The following is a 12,158-nucleotide window of genomic DNA, read 5'->3' as shown; positions in this document are numbered from 1 at the left end:
AACAGCATTTTACTGTTCAAGCTTGATGTGCAGAAACACTTTAACATATAATTGCTAATTTGACTCAGTGCTGCAGGCGTCTGTAGCCCAGATTCACTGAACAGAAGTTGAAGCGGTAATCAGGGAGAATCAATGAGCAAATGCTGTACATTCCCAAGTGCACAGGATGTGAATGAAATCCTAAGCCTCTTCTTGTCCTGTTCATCCAATGAGGGCATGACATATGAATGTTTCATAAGGCACAAGAGGTTGACAGACTTCCATCACACTTGTCCAAAGAATCTCTTAAATTCCCTGACTCATGTCCGGAATAGACTTTTCCAGAAATTCCATGGCCTGCAGGAACCCTGGACAGCACAGGCTCAAATTTCACAGCATGAACAGAAAACTGTCCACTTGCCACCGCTGCCTCGAGGTGCGTCTGGACGGCCCTTATCTCTGCCATAAAAAAGACTATCGGTGTCAACACTTGTCTGCTGCTTCATATTACACAGCAGTGGTGAGACACACACCGGACGGTCCTGTGTGGTCAGCTGGTGCTCGTTGCTCTGAGCAGCACACACTGTCTAGGCAGTAAAGTGGAGGTTAGAGCTTGTGACTGGAGGACTGCCAGTTTGAATTTCTGGCCACTTCTGAGGAAAATGAATGAGTAATGCTCTTCCTTTTCTCAACAACTACAGTTGAGATGCCCTTGAGCGAGGCACTTTAGCCCTGCACCTGTCCACAGAAGCTGCTCAGCAGCCAGCAGCAAACTAGCTGTCCTGGGGAGCTGCCAGGTGTGTGTGTGTGTGTGTGTGAACTGTAAGAATATCAAGCAGAGGGAGAGTTCAGGTGACTCACCCTGGATTACAACCAAAATATCCCTTTGTATAAACGTAGTGCAAACAAATGTAGTCAGACTTGGCTTCTTTAAAAAACTGCAGTGGGCAAGAGGATCTTTACTATTACGTATTAGAGAAACAATGAATTTTGAAAATAATTCTTGATTATAACAAATGTCAGTTTGAAGGACCAGATGTTTGGGATTTACTGCATCACGACAGCTCAAACTGAAAATGTCGGGTAAGATGTCCAGATTTTATTGTCTGAAATTTCTGCCTCTTACTGCGTTTTCTTCATCAATTATGTCAACATTATCAGGCCCAGTTCTGACTTGTCATTTATATAATTAACTGTAAGCTACAGAAATCAAGTTCTAGTTTGAAAGACAAGTATGTGTTTTATATAAATTTGAGAATTTATACGAAACGCTGCATTTTGAAATCCCGCTGAGACATAGGATATTGCACAAATCAGGTGAAATTCTATTTCCTTTTAGTGACTGTGATAGTTTCAGGTTATCACAAAGACAGGTACACACGCAAAAATACAATGACTTGTTATATTTCAATTTTTCATAGACAAGGTTGACTCCTGTCATAAAATGTATTGCTTTAACAGAGTGCTCTCCAGAAGAGGAACAGCTCAACTCTTGACAGTTAAATAATAATAATAATAATGAACTGTAAATATTCTCATAAATCAATTTAACACTATCCCATTCCTCCAAAACAGCACAATGTACACACATTTAGCAGTCCATTTAAGATGAGCAAACACTTAACGGCTGCATACTTCACAATTTTAGTGATGGGTTTAAAAGTAAAAACGTAAAATGGTGTGGATTCATAAATATGTCTAACATTTCCGCCCACATACGATTTCACAAATGGGTTAAAAACAAAAAAGGCAACTCAAAGGCAAGTATTAATTCACATTTGATTGTTTACTTCTTAACGGCTGCCCCGGACAGTCAGCACTCAAGTGTCGATCAAACACTTGGCCTGACAAACCCCCTCCTCCTTTGGACTCAGTGGGTCAGACTTCCAGCTAATGATGCTTCAGCACACTCACACAGCCGTCCTTTCTACCGTGACGAGAGGCCGTGGACTCGTGTGGAGGGATGAAGACGTCTAGTTTGTCTGGTCCGGGCCGCTGTGAGGATGCTTGCCCCGCTCGCACAGGGGCAGCTGTGTGCCCAGCGGCTGTGGCGGCTCAGGTGTACTCACACAGATGACCGCAGCCGGCCGGGCAGTGGGAGCTGCTCTTCAGCCAGTTCATCATGTGCTCCAGATGCCCGCCGTGGCTGCAGCCCTGGCACCACACAAACAGTCCCTTCACCACATGGTGGCACACTGCGCACACACTGGCACACTGGTGGCATCTAGAGGAAAGTCACAGGACCAGGGGGCAAAATTGAAATGGATTTTCTGTGTGTGCTAACAATACATAGACAATACAGTAAGAGAACATTGCAACAATACCACTACGGATTAGAAACTGGATAAAGCCTTTATTGGCTCTGTTTGAAAAGGTGCTACATGAAGCATTTATTAAAAATTACTACATGAATTTTGATGCATTAGTATAATTACCATCAGCAAAAACACCATTGCTACAAGGATTGAGAGCCACTACATAGTGCTGAAACTATGTTAACTGATTAATCAATTGACACAACATTAATTACTTACAACTTCAAATATTTGTTTTAATTTGCTGGTTACAGATGCTAAGGTACAAATGCTAAGATTTCGTATTATAAAAATAATACTTTTGAATGTTTTTTGGCTGGTCCGACTAAAGAAGCAATGACAAGACATATTCAATGATAAGACAGTTCCAGCATGTTTATCCTCCTCAGTACAGTGAAATAAGAAAAATGACAGAGAAGGGGAGGGTAGACAGGCAGAAATCATTTTCTTTGCAAAAGAAAAAAAAAGTGTGTGAAATATGGTCTTGATTTTAAGAATCAAAGAAGCCAAGAAACAGAAGAGGCAAAACACAACTTGTGTGTGAAAGAGCTGTTATATTTATTCATGCTCATTAAAGAAAGCTATCAATTAATTTGACTCTGACATGCTGAGGTTTAAAAAATGCTTCACAAAGCAGCTTTAAATTAGAAGTTGAGGTGATGCAAAATGTCTACCTGTCACAGATCCAGCCCTTGTTGCTCATGGGCCGCTTGCAGTTGCTGCAGTTGATGTGCAGCGTGGTCGATGCCTGGTTGAGGCAGGTGATGGCGCTGCATGTGCTCAGCTTGATGACCTCATTAGAGACGTTCCACAACTCAAAGCGCTGCAGCAGATCTATGTAGGACATGTACCAGTGCTCCTGAAATGGAAACAACTCAACTTGAAGGGGATTTCCTTCTCCAATTTTCAATTTCAAAATAATATTTCTTTTCCAAGCTGAAATGTTTTGCTGATAGTGGATTTTAACTGTGATATGTAATGCAAAAACTGAAGTAACTACTAATATATCTTTATATGAGATGGCTGTGAGTGTATAACTACATTAACATCTAGTCACACTGTATATTGAATGGAAATTATTTCCCAAAACCTTTTGTCCACCTTTACCACAATGCAAAGTTTTAGTCCTTGAAATGGTGCAAATGCAGCAAACATTTGTTTTTTGTGTAGCTTACGCTTTACTAGAAAAAAAAAAGCTACAAAAATGTCCTTTTCTTCTGACCTGAGTAAGATCATCGATTTCTTTGCGGATTCGGTCTCCCAAGACAATGAGCACAGACACGGCCATCTGCACATCGCCCTGCTCCGCATAGTAGCTCAGCATCTCCCGCACGACAGGGCAGAAGAAGCTGGCGGGCAGGTGGGGGCTGAACAGCGGCTGGGAAATGGAGATGAGGGAGAAGGACTCGATGGGTGTCAGGCACATGACCTCGGCCTCGTTGCCACTGACATGCGGGGAGTCGGCCTTGTCCTGCTGCAGGTGCTCAGGGGCAGACGGGTTATCCATGATCTCGTGGCGAAGCTGAAAGGCCTCCTGAGGCAGAATGTACTCCTGCTCCTCTGTTAGGACAGGGAGCAAAATTAAAATTAGACACAAGACCGGAGAAGACAAGACTCTGAGCATGGCGCTGGCTGTAAATAGCGGGCACTGTCAGTCTGACCTGTCTGGTTGTCATGTTCCATCGAGTAGAGGTCATCATCGTCCAACTCCGCATCTCCAAACATGTACTCTGCCTGACCCTCACTGCCCTCTGTCTCCTCATTTTCTGCAGGGAAATTGAAGGAATGGTGCATGTTGGACGACAAGTTTTCCTCATTGTCACAGTCTAAAAATAGCCACAGAGTTTATGCAACCTCACCATCGTTATTGTTGCTGATGTGGGAGTTCCCAGGCTCCAGGTGGATGTTGTCCTGTCTGCTCTCACCTTTACTGCGCTCCAGTCTACTCTCTGAGCCCATCCCTGAACCCATTTCCTTCATGCTAAAACTGGAAAACATACCCAAGCATTGTATTATTTTTCAGTCTCTAAAAGAAAGACATGACTATTTTTATGGAGGAATAAATTTACCTGTTCATTAAGGGTAATGTACCCAGTTTACTGATGTTGTGGTTTGGACCTGGTGTTGTGAGGTTTGCTGGGTCTGAGAACATGATTCTCAGCATGGTCCATGTTGTTGAAACCTTTAGATTGAAGAAAACAAGAAGAATATTACAGGTTATTCACAACAAACCATATCATAAACTCTAAATGGTGCCATCTGAGATGGAGACCTCAAAACTAAGATGGTTCATCTGAAAATAATACCACTTGTCACAAATACTGCATCTCAACCGCAGGACTGACCTGAGGTCTGTTGAGCTCCCGGGCAACTTTGGCATTGTGATCACACAGCTCAGCAAAAGGCTTCCCACTGAGGAGGTAGAGTCGTGCCGTCTTGACAAACCAGTCCATGCGGTTACTGTCCAAGTCTGTCTCAAAGACACTCAGAGCGCTGGACACATGGGCAAACTGTTCTGTGGGGTCGGGCTTCTTGAAGAAAAAGATGGGGTAGCGGCGGTCACCACCAGGGTAGGGCTTCCTGTTTGCATCACTGCTGATCAGACTCTCTTTTGCAGCAAAGGCCAAGTCACCAAACAGTCCAAAGCACAGCCCCTCAGGGTTCGCTTTGTCCACGGGGCGGCTGGCGTCCTTAAACATATGTTGGTACAGTGTGCTGTCCTTGGAGCCAGAGAGCAGGAAATATGGGTCATGCTGGTGGCGCCACACAATGCCAGTGGTCACGTCCTTGTGTTCCTCAAAGGTGGCGAAGGGGATGAAAGGTCTGCGAATGTCCCATACGTAGATGTTGTGGTCCACCATCATGGAGCACGTGGCCAAATGCCACTTCCTCTCTGGGCGCCACTTGACTCGTGCCACGGAGGCGATAGTCTGGACACAGTGTATCTCCTTGGCTCGGTTCGTGGTCATGTCCCACACCTTCACCATCTTATCCCTGCCTCCTGTGGCCAGCCAGCCCCTGAAGAGGACAAGAGGTCCAGACATTAGTGACTGACAATAAACCAGACGTATGAATTTAAAGAGATTTTAAACACATTTTTTTAATTTGCGAGTGACAAACCTTTACAGAGAGGAAAACTTGAAATTTTCCATTTGGTTTCCATTTGAGTCACCAAGACACTTAATGATCTTTTCCGCCTCTCCAGTTTTCCTACCTGTCATCAGGGTGCCAGTCACAGCAGAACACAGGGCCGGTATGGGCGGTGAACATCCTCTCATAGCGGTCCGGCCGCCTGATGTCCCACAGCTGGACGTTCCCATTCTCAAAGGATGCAGCGAATGTGAAGTAATCCTTCATACTGAACTGCACGTCCCTCACACTCTCTGACTGACCTGGAAAAAAGGTAATAAAATGAAAAGATGAAAAAATGGAGATACTGCATCTTCAGTGATGACATAAATTTGAAACATTAAAATACTAGCCGATGGCATGTTGTATCAATTCATTACATATACCAGTATTTTTGTGTCAATAGAGAATTTATGAGACAACTCCCTTTTCACCAAACGAATACGTAAGTGTTTAATGTTTGTAAGGAGAGAAGATCAGGTTCTTTTGCCTTGCAGTGATGTTCACACACATATAGTGATATTTGTTGGTGTATGCAAGTGTAATAGATCACAGTTTGGTCCATTAACCCCTTCCCTGCCATGAGAATGAGAGGAATGTGCAGCTCCAAAGTGAATGCAGTAGATACAGAATGGACAACAACATGATTCTGACTGGTGACACAAAGCTGGAAAAATTGTTTTGAAGATATGAGAGACAACATGTTTGTTTTGGTTTCACTTTGGTTTCCAAAATAGCTGAACTATTTTCTGCTCTAAAATATTTTTTTTTATGTTACATGGCTGTTGGTGCCTGTACTTAAGCATTAGGGATAATGTGCATCTAAATGCTATCCATATCCAGCATTATTACTGATGCATCCCTGGCATGATTTATTTTTTCTTGGCTTAATGTGATTACAAACATGCCACTGCTTCATGCTGATACAATGCAAAGATGGTTAATCACTACAGGTTCAAATTAATCAAGTTGGATATTTAACTTGACATAATAACTGCAATCAAATGCTGCTTGAGCATCCCACCTGAGAAAGTGCTGACAGACTCTTTCTTGCGCAGGTCAAAGCACTTCATGAAGCCATCTTGTGAGCCGCTCAGCAGCATGTACACCTCAGTGGGGTGGAAGCACACCTTGTTGACAGTCCGCTTATGTTCGGTGAAGAGCTGGTCCTGCTTATTACGAGAGGGCTTCCCCAAGTTCCAGGTGACCACCGCCCCGTTGGTGGCCGCCGTGGCCAGCAGGTTCTCCTCCATCTGGTGCCACATGACATCTGCACAGCTGAAGTTGAGCGACGGTTTGCGGCCGACACGGAGATTCAGCTTCTCCACAAACTGCTCCTCCTCCAGCGTGTAGATCTTGAAGATGTTGCGGCCAGCCACCACCACCTGTGTGGCGTCCCGGCACACACTGATGGCATTGGCGGGAGCGTCCAGGTGGCAGAACATGGTGCGGCCACTGAAGGCGCTGCTGCCAAGAGCTGTGGTAACTCGTGACATCTTTTCCATGTTCCTGAGACACAGAATAGCGATAATATCTGTCTCAGGGGCAACAAAACTATCAAGCTGCATAATGTGGTTTGCAAAGTCACATGTTTCTGCCAAAAATTATTGTGTATGAATTTTACATTGTCTGTTACATTCAAAGCCCTCCTGCACAACATGAACTAAAGATCTGAAGACATTTCAACATTTCACCACAAGATGGCACTGCAGCTAAGTGAAATACTAGATTTTGTGCAATGAGGCAGGAGTGGTGGACTCACAAACAAATCAGTGCATGGCATTACTTCTATTTTAATATCTAATACAGTGCACCTGCTGCAGGACTCACTTGGTGTAGAGGTGCTGGTCTCATTAATGTCCACAGCAACACAAAGTCCTCTTCATGTGCTCCCGTAAGAGCCAACTTGCTAGTGAGAGATTATAATGTCAACACAATGCCGCATGGTATTTACATAAAACTCAAGTTTGCTCCACCTTGTTGAAAGGGATTCTGCATCAGGTCAGCAAAAGCCGTCTTAGACTGTGTGGGTGGAATAATGGTCATGACAGATGCCACATGTGTCCTTACCTACGGGCAAACGGTCCCCTGTGTGTAGGTTCATCAAAAGCGTCACCTCCTTCAGCTGGAGGCACATGACGCTCAGTTTGCTGCTCAGTCAAAACTGAGTTATCACACACTGAGGCCCTGCAACCTGCAACGAAACAATGAGAGGAAGATGAGTGTTGAAGCTGCCAGGACTTGCAAAACATCATCATGCAGAGCAGCAACACTGAGACAGGGGGGGTGGAGGGTCACAGAATCAGCTGAATTCATGTCTGGGTTACTGCTGCCACCTTCTGACCTCAGGATGTCACTGTAATTCATTTCTATTTACTTGCATCTTTAGGCCCCAACTTAGCCAAGCCTCATCCTCACAGCACAGGACAAAGACGTGTCTGGATACATGTCACCTGAGTGCATATTCAAAACAGATGCACGCGAGCTTTGTTACATCAACCCGGCACGTGCATAATTTCCCTGCTATGCAAACACCATTCTCCACATCCATGTGGGGGGATCAAGTTTCAAAACATGAGTGATACAACCACTTCTAATAAACAGCATCAACAGCACGGTGTCATGTCCCACTGTGTCCTTGATGACAGATGATTTGTTCCAGGTATTGATCTTGTTCCGATATCGCGCTTGCGCAGTGGGACAAATGCTTTTAACATCGTCTGTGCGCTGTTTTAATAAGAGGACTTCAACGAAAACTTTTTCATTTTCTACCAATGCCATGTTTGTTTTCTACACACTCAAGAAGGAAACCATCACTCAAGACACATTTTCACTCAGGCTGCCTCTTACCTAACATTGCCGGCCGGTATGGGGTTAATAATTCAACAAAGTTTGGCATTAAGCGCATAAAGACCTCTCTGCATGTTGTCGTGCAGCAGAGGCATGCGGAGGCCATGCAGGCTAACGCCACGGTAAACACAGCGCTGTTAGCTTAGTGTTTGGCTTGACGATACCTCGCCTCAAACAAAAAAGACGTGGCGTAATGTTACAACAAATTCAGCTATATGTTTTACCTACTGGGCATTAAAACATACGCAGCATCCAGACCGTGTTTACTGTAAGCTTGACAGGCTGCACTTGCAACATAAACACGAGTCAGCCGAGCTAACGCTAGCTGGCTAAACAAGCCACCAACAGTGCGGCGAGGCGGAGACGCGTCGCCAAGCTCCTGTTAAGTTGTGCAAATGTGCCCGACATTATCGTGAACAGCATATAATTACTTCCACCGGGCAAGAGTTTCATTAAAAAGTAAACAAAGTATGTCGGAGGACTAACCTTCTGGGACTGTTGCTCGCAGTTTGGAACAACCGGAAATAGTGTTTGCTCGTGCCTCTCGCGCGAATTCCGGATTGTACAAGGGGACGGAAGCATCAAGGTGCAGCTCATTCACGACTTACGACTTAAGAAAACAGTCCAGCCTGTTGTTTACATCGTGACCAGCGTGATCACAATATCTTCTGCTGTGTCAAAGTGAGATCTGGTTATAAGATCATCATTGTAATCTCGTTTTTCCACATCGGTGTGCAATAATCCTGAAAAGCCTGTGAGAAGGTGCACTCAGATTGAGTTTGATATTTATGTCTTGGTGTGTTTAGGCCCTGCCACGCTGCCATGAGTGCCCTGTTCGCCTGTGAGGACCCAGCCCAGTGGAGGAAGGTGTATGATGGATACTGGGAGGTGGTGGAGGCCAAGTCCACCGGGCAGGGCAAGAAATCTGGGAAGCTGCTGGCCCTTGACAAATGGTAACCACAGTCTGCTCACAGCAACAGTGACAGTGAGATGTGGCCTCATCGCACCTCCACCACACTGTGTCATGTGTCTGATTGAAAGAAGAAAAATGTCACTGTGCATCTGTGTTCAGGTACCAAGAGGAGCTGCCCGTGGCCATCGGCAGCCGCCCTGACAGACATGTGACTCTGTCAGAGCTGGTCAAGCTGATGGAGTGGAAACTCACTGTAAGTCCTCCACTGGATCCTCCAAATGATCCACTGCTGAAGCAATCAGTCAATTAATCAATCAGAAAATTAATTGATTCTAATTTTCTAATAATCGGGTCAGTGCTATAGTCACTTATCATGTAGAAATGCCAAATATTTTACAATTGACACATGCTAAGGTGTACTTAAGGGTTATTTTGGGTGTTGGTCAGACTAAATAATTAACATTAAGATTTAATTTTGAATCTGGTAACTTGTGATGGGTATTTATCATTATTTCTTGTATTTTCATAGACAAAATGATGCTCGGACTACTAAAAAATAATCGATATATTAACTAATAATAAAAATAATCATGAGTTGCAGCGGTAAGATAATCCTGTGTAGCTTATTTATCGCCCAACAAGGCGTTTTTTTCCCACACTGCTACAGAGCACAGTCTTTAAAAGCATCTTTCTGCATGACACATCTGAGTGGCCAGTAATGGGCTAACTGCACACATCAGCTGTGCTCTTGATCGGCCCCATGTGTTTTGTGCAGAGAGGGAAGTTCAGGCCGCGGCTGCAGCAGCTGGTGGCCTCCAACAGCGAGGAGACTGTGGAGAAATGTTCCAGAAAGGCCTTCAGCCTCCTGCCTGACATGCGGGCAGCCATCGCAGAGCTCAGCTCCCTGAAAGCCCTGGGCCCGGCCACCGCCTCAGGTCAGCATCGGGTCTACACTCTGTTTAGTTACACGTCAGAACTGAAGCCGCATCCAGAGACAAATGTCGTAGTCACCCCCCCTCCTCCTAAAAAGACAAATTTCTTGCTGTCTCATTTAGTGCGCTGAGTAAAGCTTACACTGCTTGAGTGAGCAGCTGAGAGTCCCCATCATCTGTCTAAGCAGACTGAAATTTCAGGAAACAGCTTCGTGCTGTATGGCAGTTGAGCTTGGCATATGGCTGAGTGTGCGTTTTGTTGCAGCTGTGTTGGCAGCAGGAGCTCCGGAGCAGGCAGCGTTCATGTCTGATGAGGCCGTGGAGAGCGTTCCTGGACTGAAGCCCATCCAGTACACAGCCAAGCACTACGCACTCTACCTGGACAAGGTGGTTGAACGCACTAAAACACTTAACAAAGGTGAGGTGGGGACCGGGATATTAGGCTTCATTTTGTCTTCATTTCACTGCCGTGCCTACATCTGCAGTCTCTAATCTGCATCTTCCTTTTTTCATTAAAATGCAACAAGAAAGTAGTTTGTTTGTTTATCTGCATCAATTCCCTTCATGGCCTCAAAGCCACATCAAGTGCAGCGGCTGTTCTCATCATGAACTGCAAGATGCAAGAGAGATGTGTCATTGTGGAGTAACCTCAATCTATTGTCTGCCCTGATATCATTTGTTGACCTTCCTCCTCCTCCTCCTCCTCAGTGGATCCCCAGCAGGACTGGACGCCCCACAGGGTGGAGCTCTGTTTGTGGGCGTGGGCCGTAGCCAATCAGCAGCAGCTCCCGCTCCTGGAAGATGTTGGTGTAAAGGGCAGTGCTGTGAGGGAGAAGACCTCACACTCCGACTCTGACCAGAGACCAGCTAAGAAGCAGAGAGCCAGATGAAACCACAGCCAGGTTTTAACATGAAACCTGCTTTAATCTTCTGTCCAGTTTATATTTTTTTGTTAATAAAGCCCTTATTTGAAATAATCTGTTGTGTTTCTGTCATTTTCTTGTATAACTCATAGATTTAGTCTTCAAAATGTGTAAAATCCTCTTGCTTCATTTTTGAGATCAGTTACACTTAATGTCTTAATGCCCAACATAAAAAATAACCTAATTTGCAATTTACCAATTTGAATGCATCGGTAAAAGAAATAAACAAACTGAATAAATGAATTATTTTAGAATAAATAAAGTTTAAGTAATTCTGTTTTCTGTTAACAAAAATAATCAGATACCAGTGCAGGAATAATATTATACAGTGTCAGATGATGATGTGCATAAACAGAATAAAAAGCAGTGGGACTATGGGGATGTTGCCACAGTATTGTTCTTTATTTATATTGTTCCTAAATTAAAGCAAGTACAATGAACAGTACAAAATAAAACAAAAATATATATATACAATATAAAATGGTTCCGTTCAGAACATTTAAAAAGTACAATAGATCGTGAAATAATTAATGAGGACTTTGATATAAATTATCCATATTTATGTAAATTTAGTCTTCCTTTAGTTTCTTCATGACAAGAGAAAAATAGCTTCTGCTTCTTTTTTTGTAAACGCTGTATTGGCACAACCTCTGGTCTGGTTTTTAGAGATTGAACCTCATAAGCTTGGCACCATTTTATCAATGCAAGTAAGCAGCTCATGAAAACTACCACAGCAGCACAGATATGACTTCGTACTAAACCATATGAGGGGGACAACTCTCATCTTAAGGAGGGGGTCACGTGATATTCGTATGACCTTGAAGGGTCCAGGCAGTATTTTGTGGACGTGAAAAATTCTGTACCAAAGCTAGAAACTGGAAATCTGAGACTCTTGTGGTGCTGTTAGACAAACCCGAAAATGTACCCCCATCTCCAGAAACAAATCCCGAACAGTGTCACAGTCTCGCTTTGCATTTTCATTTCATATGACTTTATTCTCCGTGGTGCTGTTTATCGCTGCGCCATCACAGACTAAAGGACAAACTCCTCTTCTCATTTCTAGCTATGGGAGACAACGGTCAGCCAAAATGATACTTCAGTGGCATTCCCCTTTAAA

The 12,158-nt window shown here is 44.2% G+C and overlaps 2 protein-coding genes across 3 annotated transcripts; one reads left to right on the top strand and one right to left on the bottom strand.

Moving 5' to 3' along the window:
- Nucleotides 1–1,297: 1,297 nt before the first annotated feature.
- On the bottom strand, nt 1,298–8,867 carry wdr24 (WD repeat domain 24). 2 transcript variants are annotated; one of them, XM_030078136.1, is made up of 12 exons: nt 8,760–8,867; nt 7,494–7,617; nt 7,254–7,332; nt 6,448–6,932; nt 5,509–5,686; nt 4,640–5,312; nt 4,364–4,476; nt 4,154–4,281; nt 3,956–4,060; nt 3,517–3,854; nt 2,969–3,153; nt 1,298–2,203 (listed from the first exon to the last, which is right to left on the bottom strand). In XM_030078136.1, exons 4-12 carry the CDS (start codon nt 6,926–6,928, stop codon nt 2,035–2,037), a joined length of 2,370 nt encoding a protein of 789 aa, XP_029933996.1. In that variant the 5' UTR covers nt 6,929–6,932; nt 7,254–7,332; nt 7,494–7,617; nt 8,760–8,867; the 3' UTR covers nt 1,298–2,034. The 2 variants fall into 2 exon arrangements, with proteins under 2 accessions (XP_029933996.1, XP_029933997.1); XM_030078137.1 differs by having other exon boundaries at nt 7,254–7,328.
- LOC115378023 (uncharacterized) lies at nt 8,749–11,095 on the top strand. Its single transcript, XM_030078138.1, has 6 exons — nt 8,749–8,954; nt 9,080–9,226; nt 9,346–9,439; nt 9,962–10,121; nt 10,384–10,536; nt 10,827–11,095. The coding sequence occupies exons 2-6, from the start codon at nt 9,096–9,098 to the stop codon at nt 11,006–11,008; spliced, it is 720 nt and encodes a 239-aa protein (XP_029933998.1). The 5' UTR covers nt 8,749–8,954; nt 9,080–9,095; the 3' UTR covers nt 11,009–11,095.
- The last annotated feature ends 1,063 nt before the right edge of the window (nt 11,096–12,158 follow it).

Source organism: Myripristis murdjan, chromosome 19 (assembly GCF_902150065.1).
Source record: "Myripristis murdjan chromosome 19, fMyrMur1.1, whole genome shotgun sequence".
Taxonomy (NCBI): domain Eukaryota; kingdom Metazoa; phylum Chordata; class Actinopteri; order Holocentriformes; family Holocentridae; genus Myripristis; species Myripristis murdjan.
This window is presented reverse-complemented; position numbering and strand designations above follow the sequence as displayed.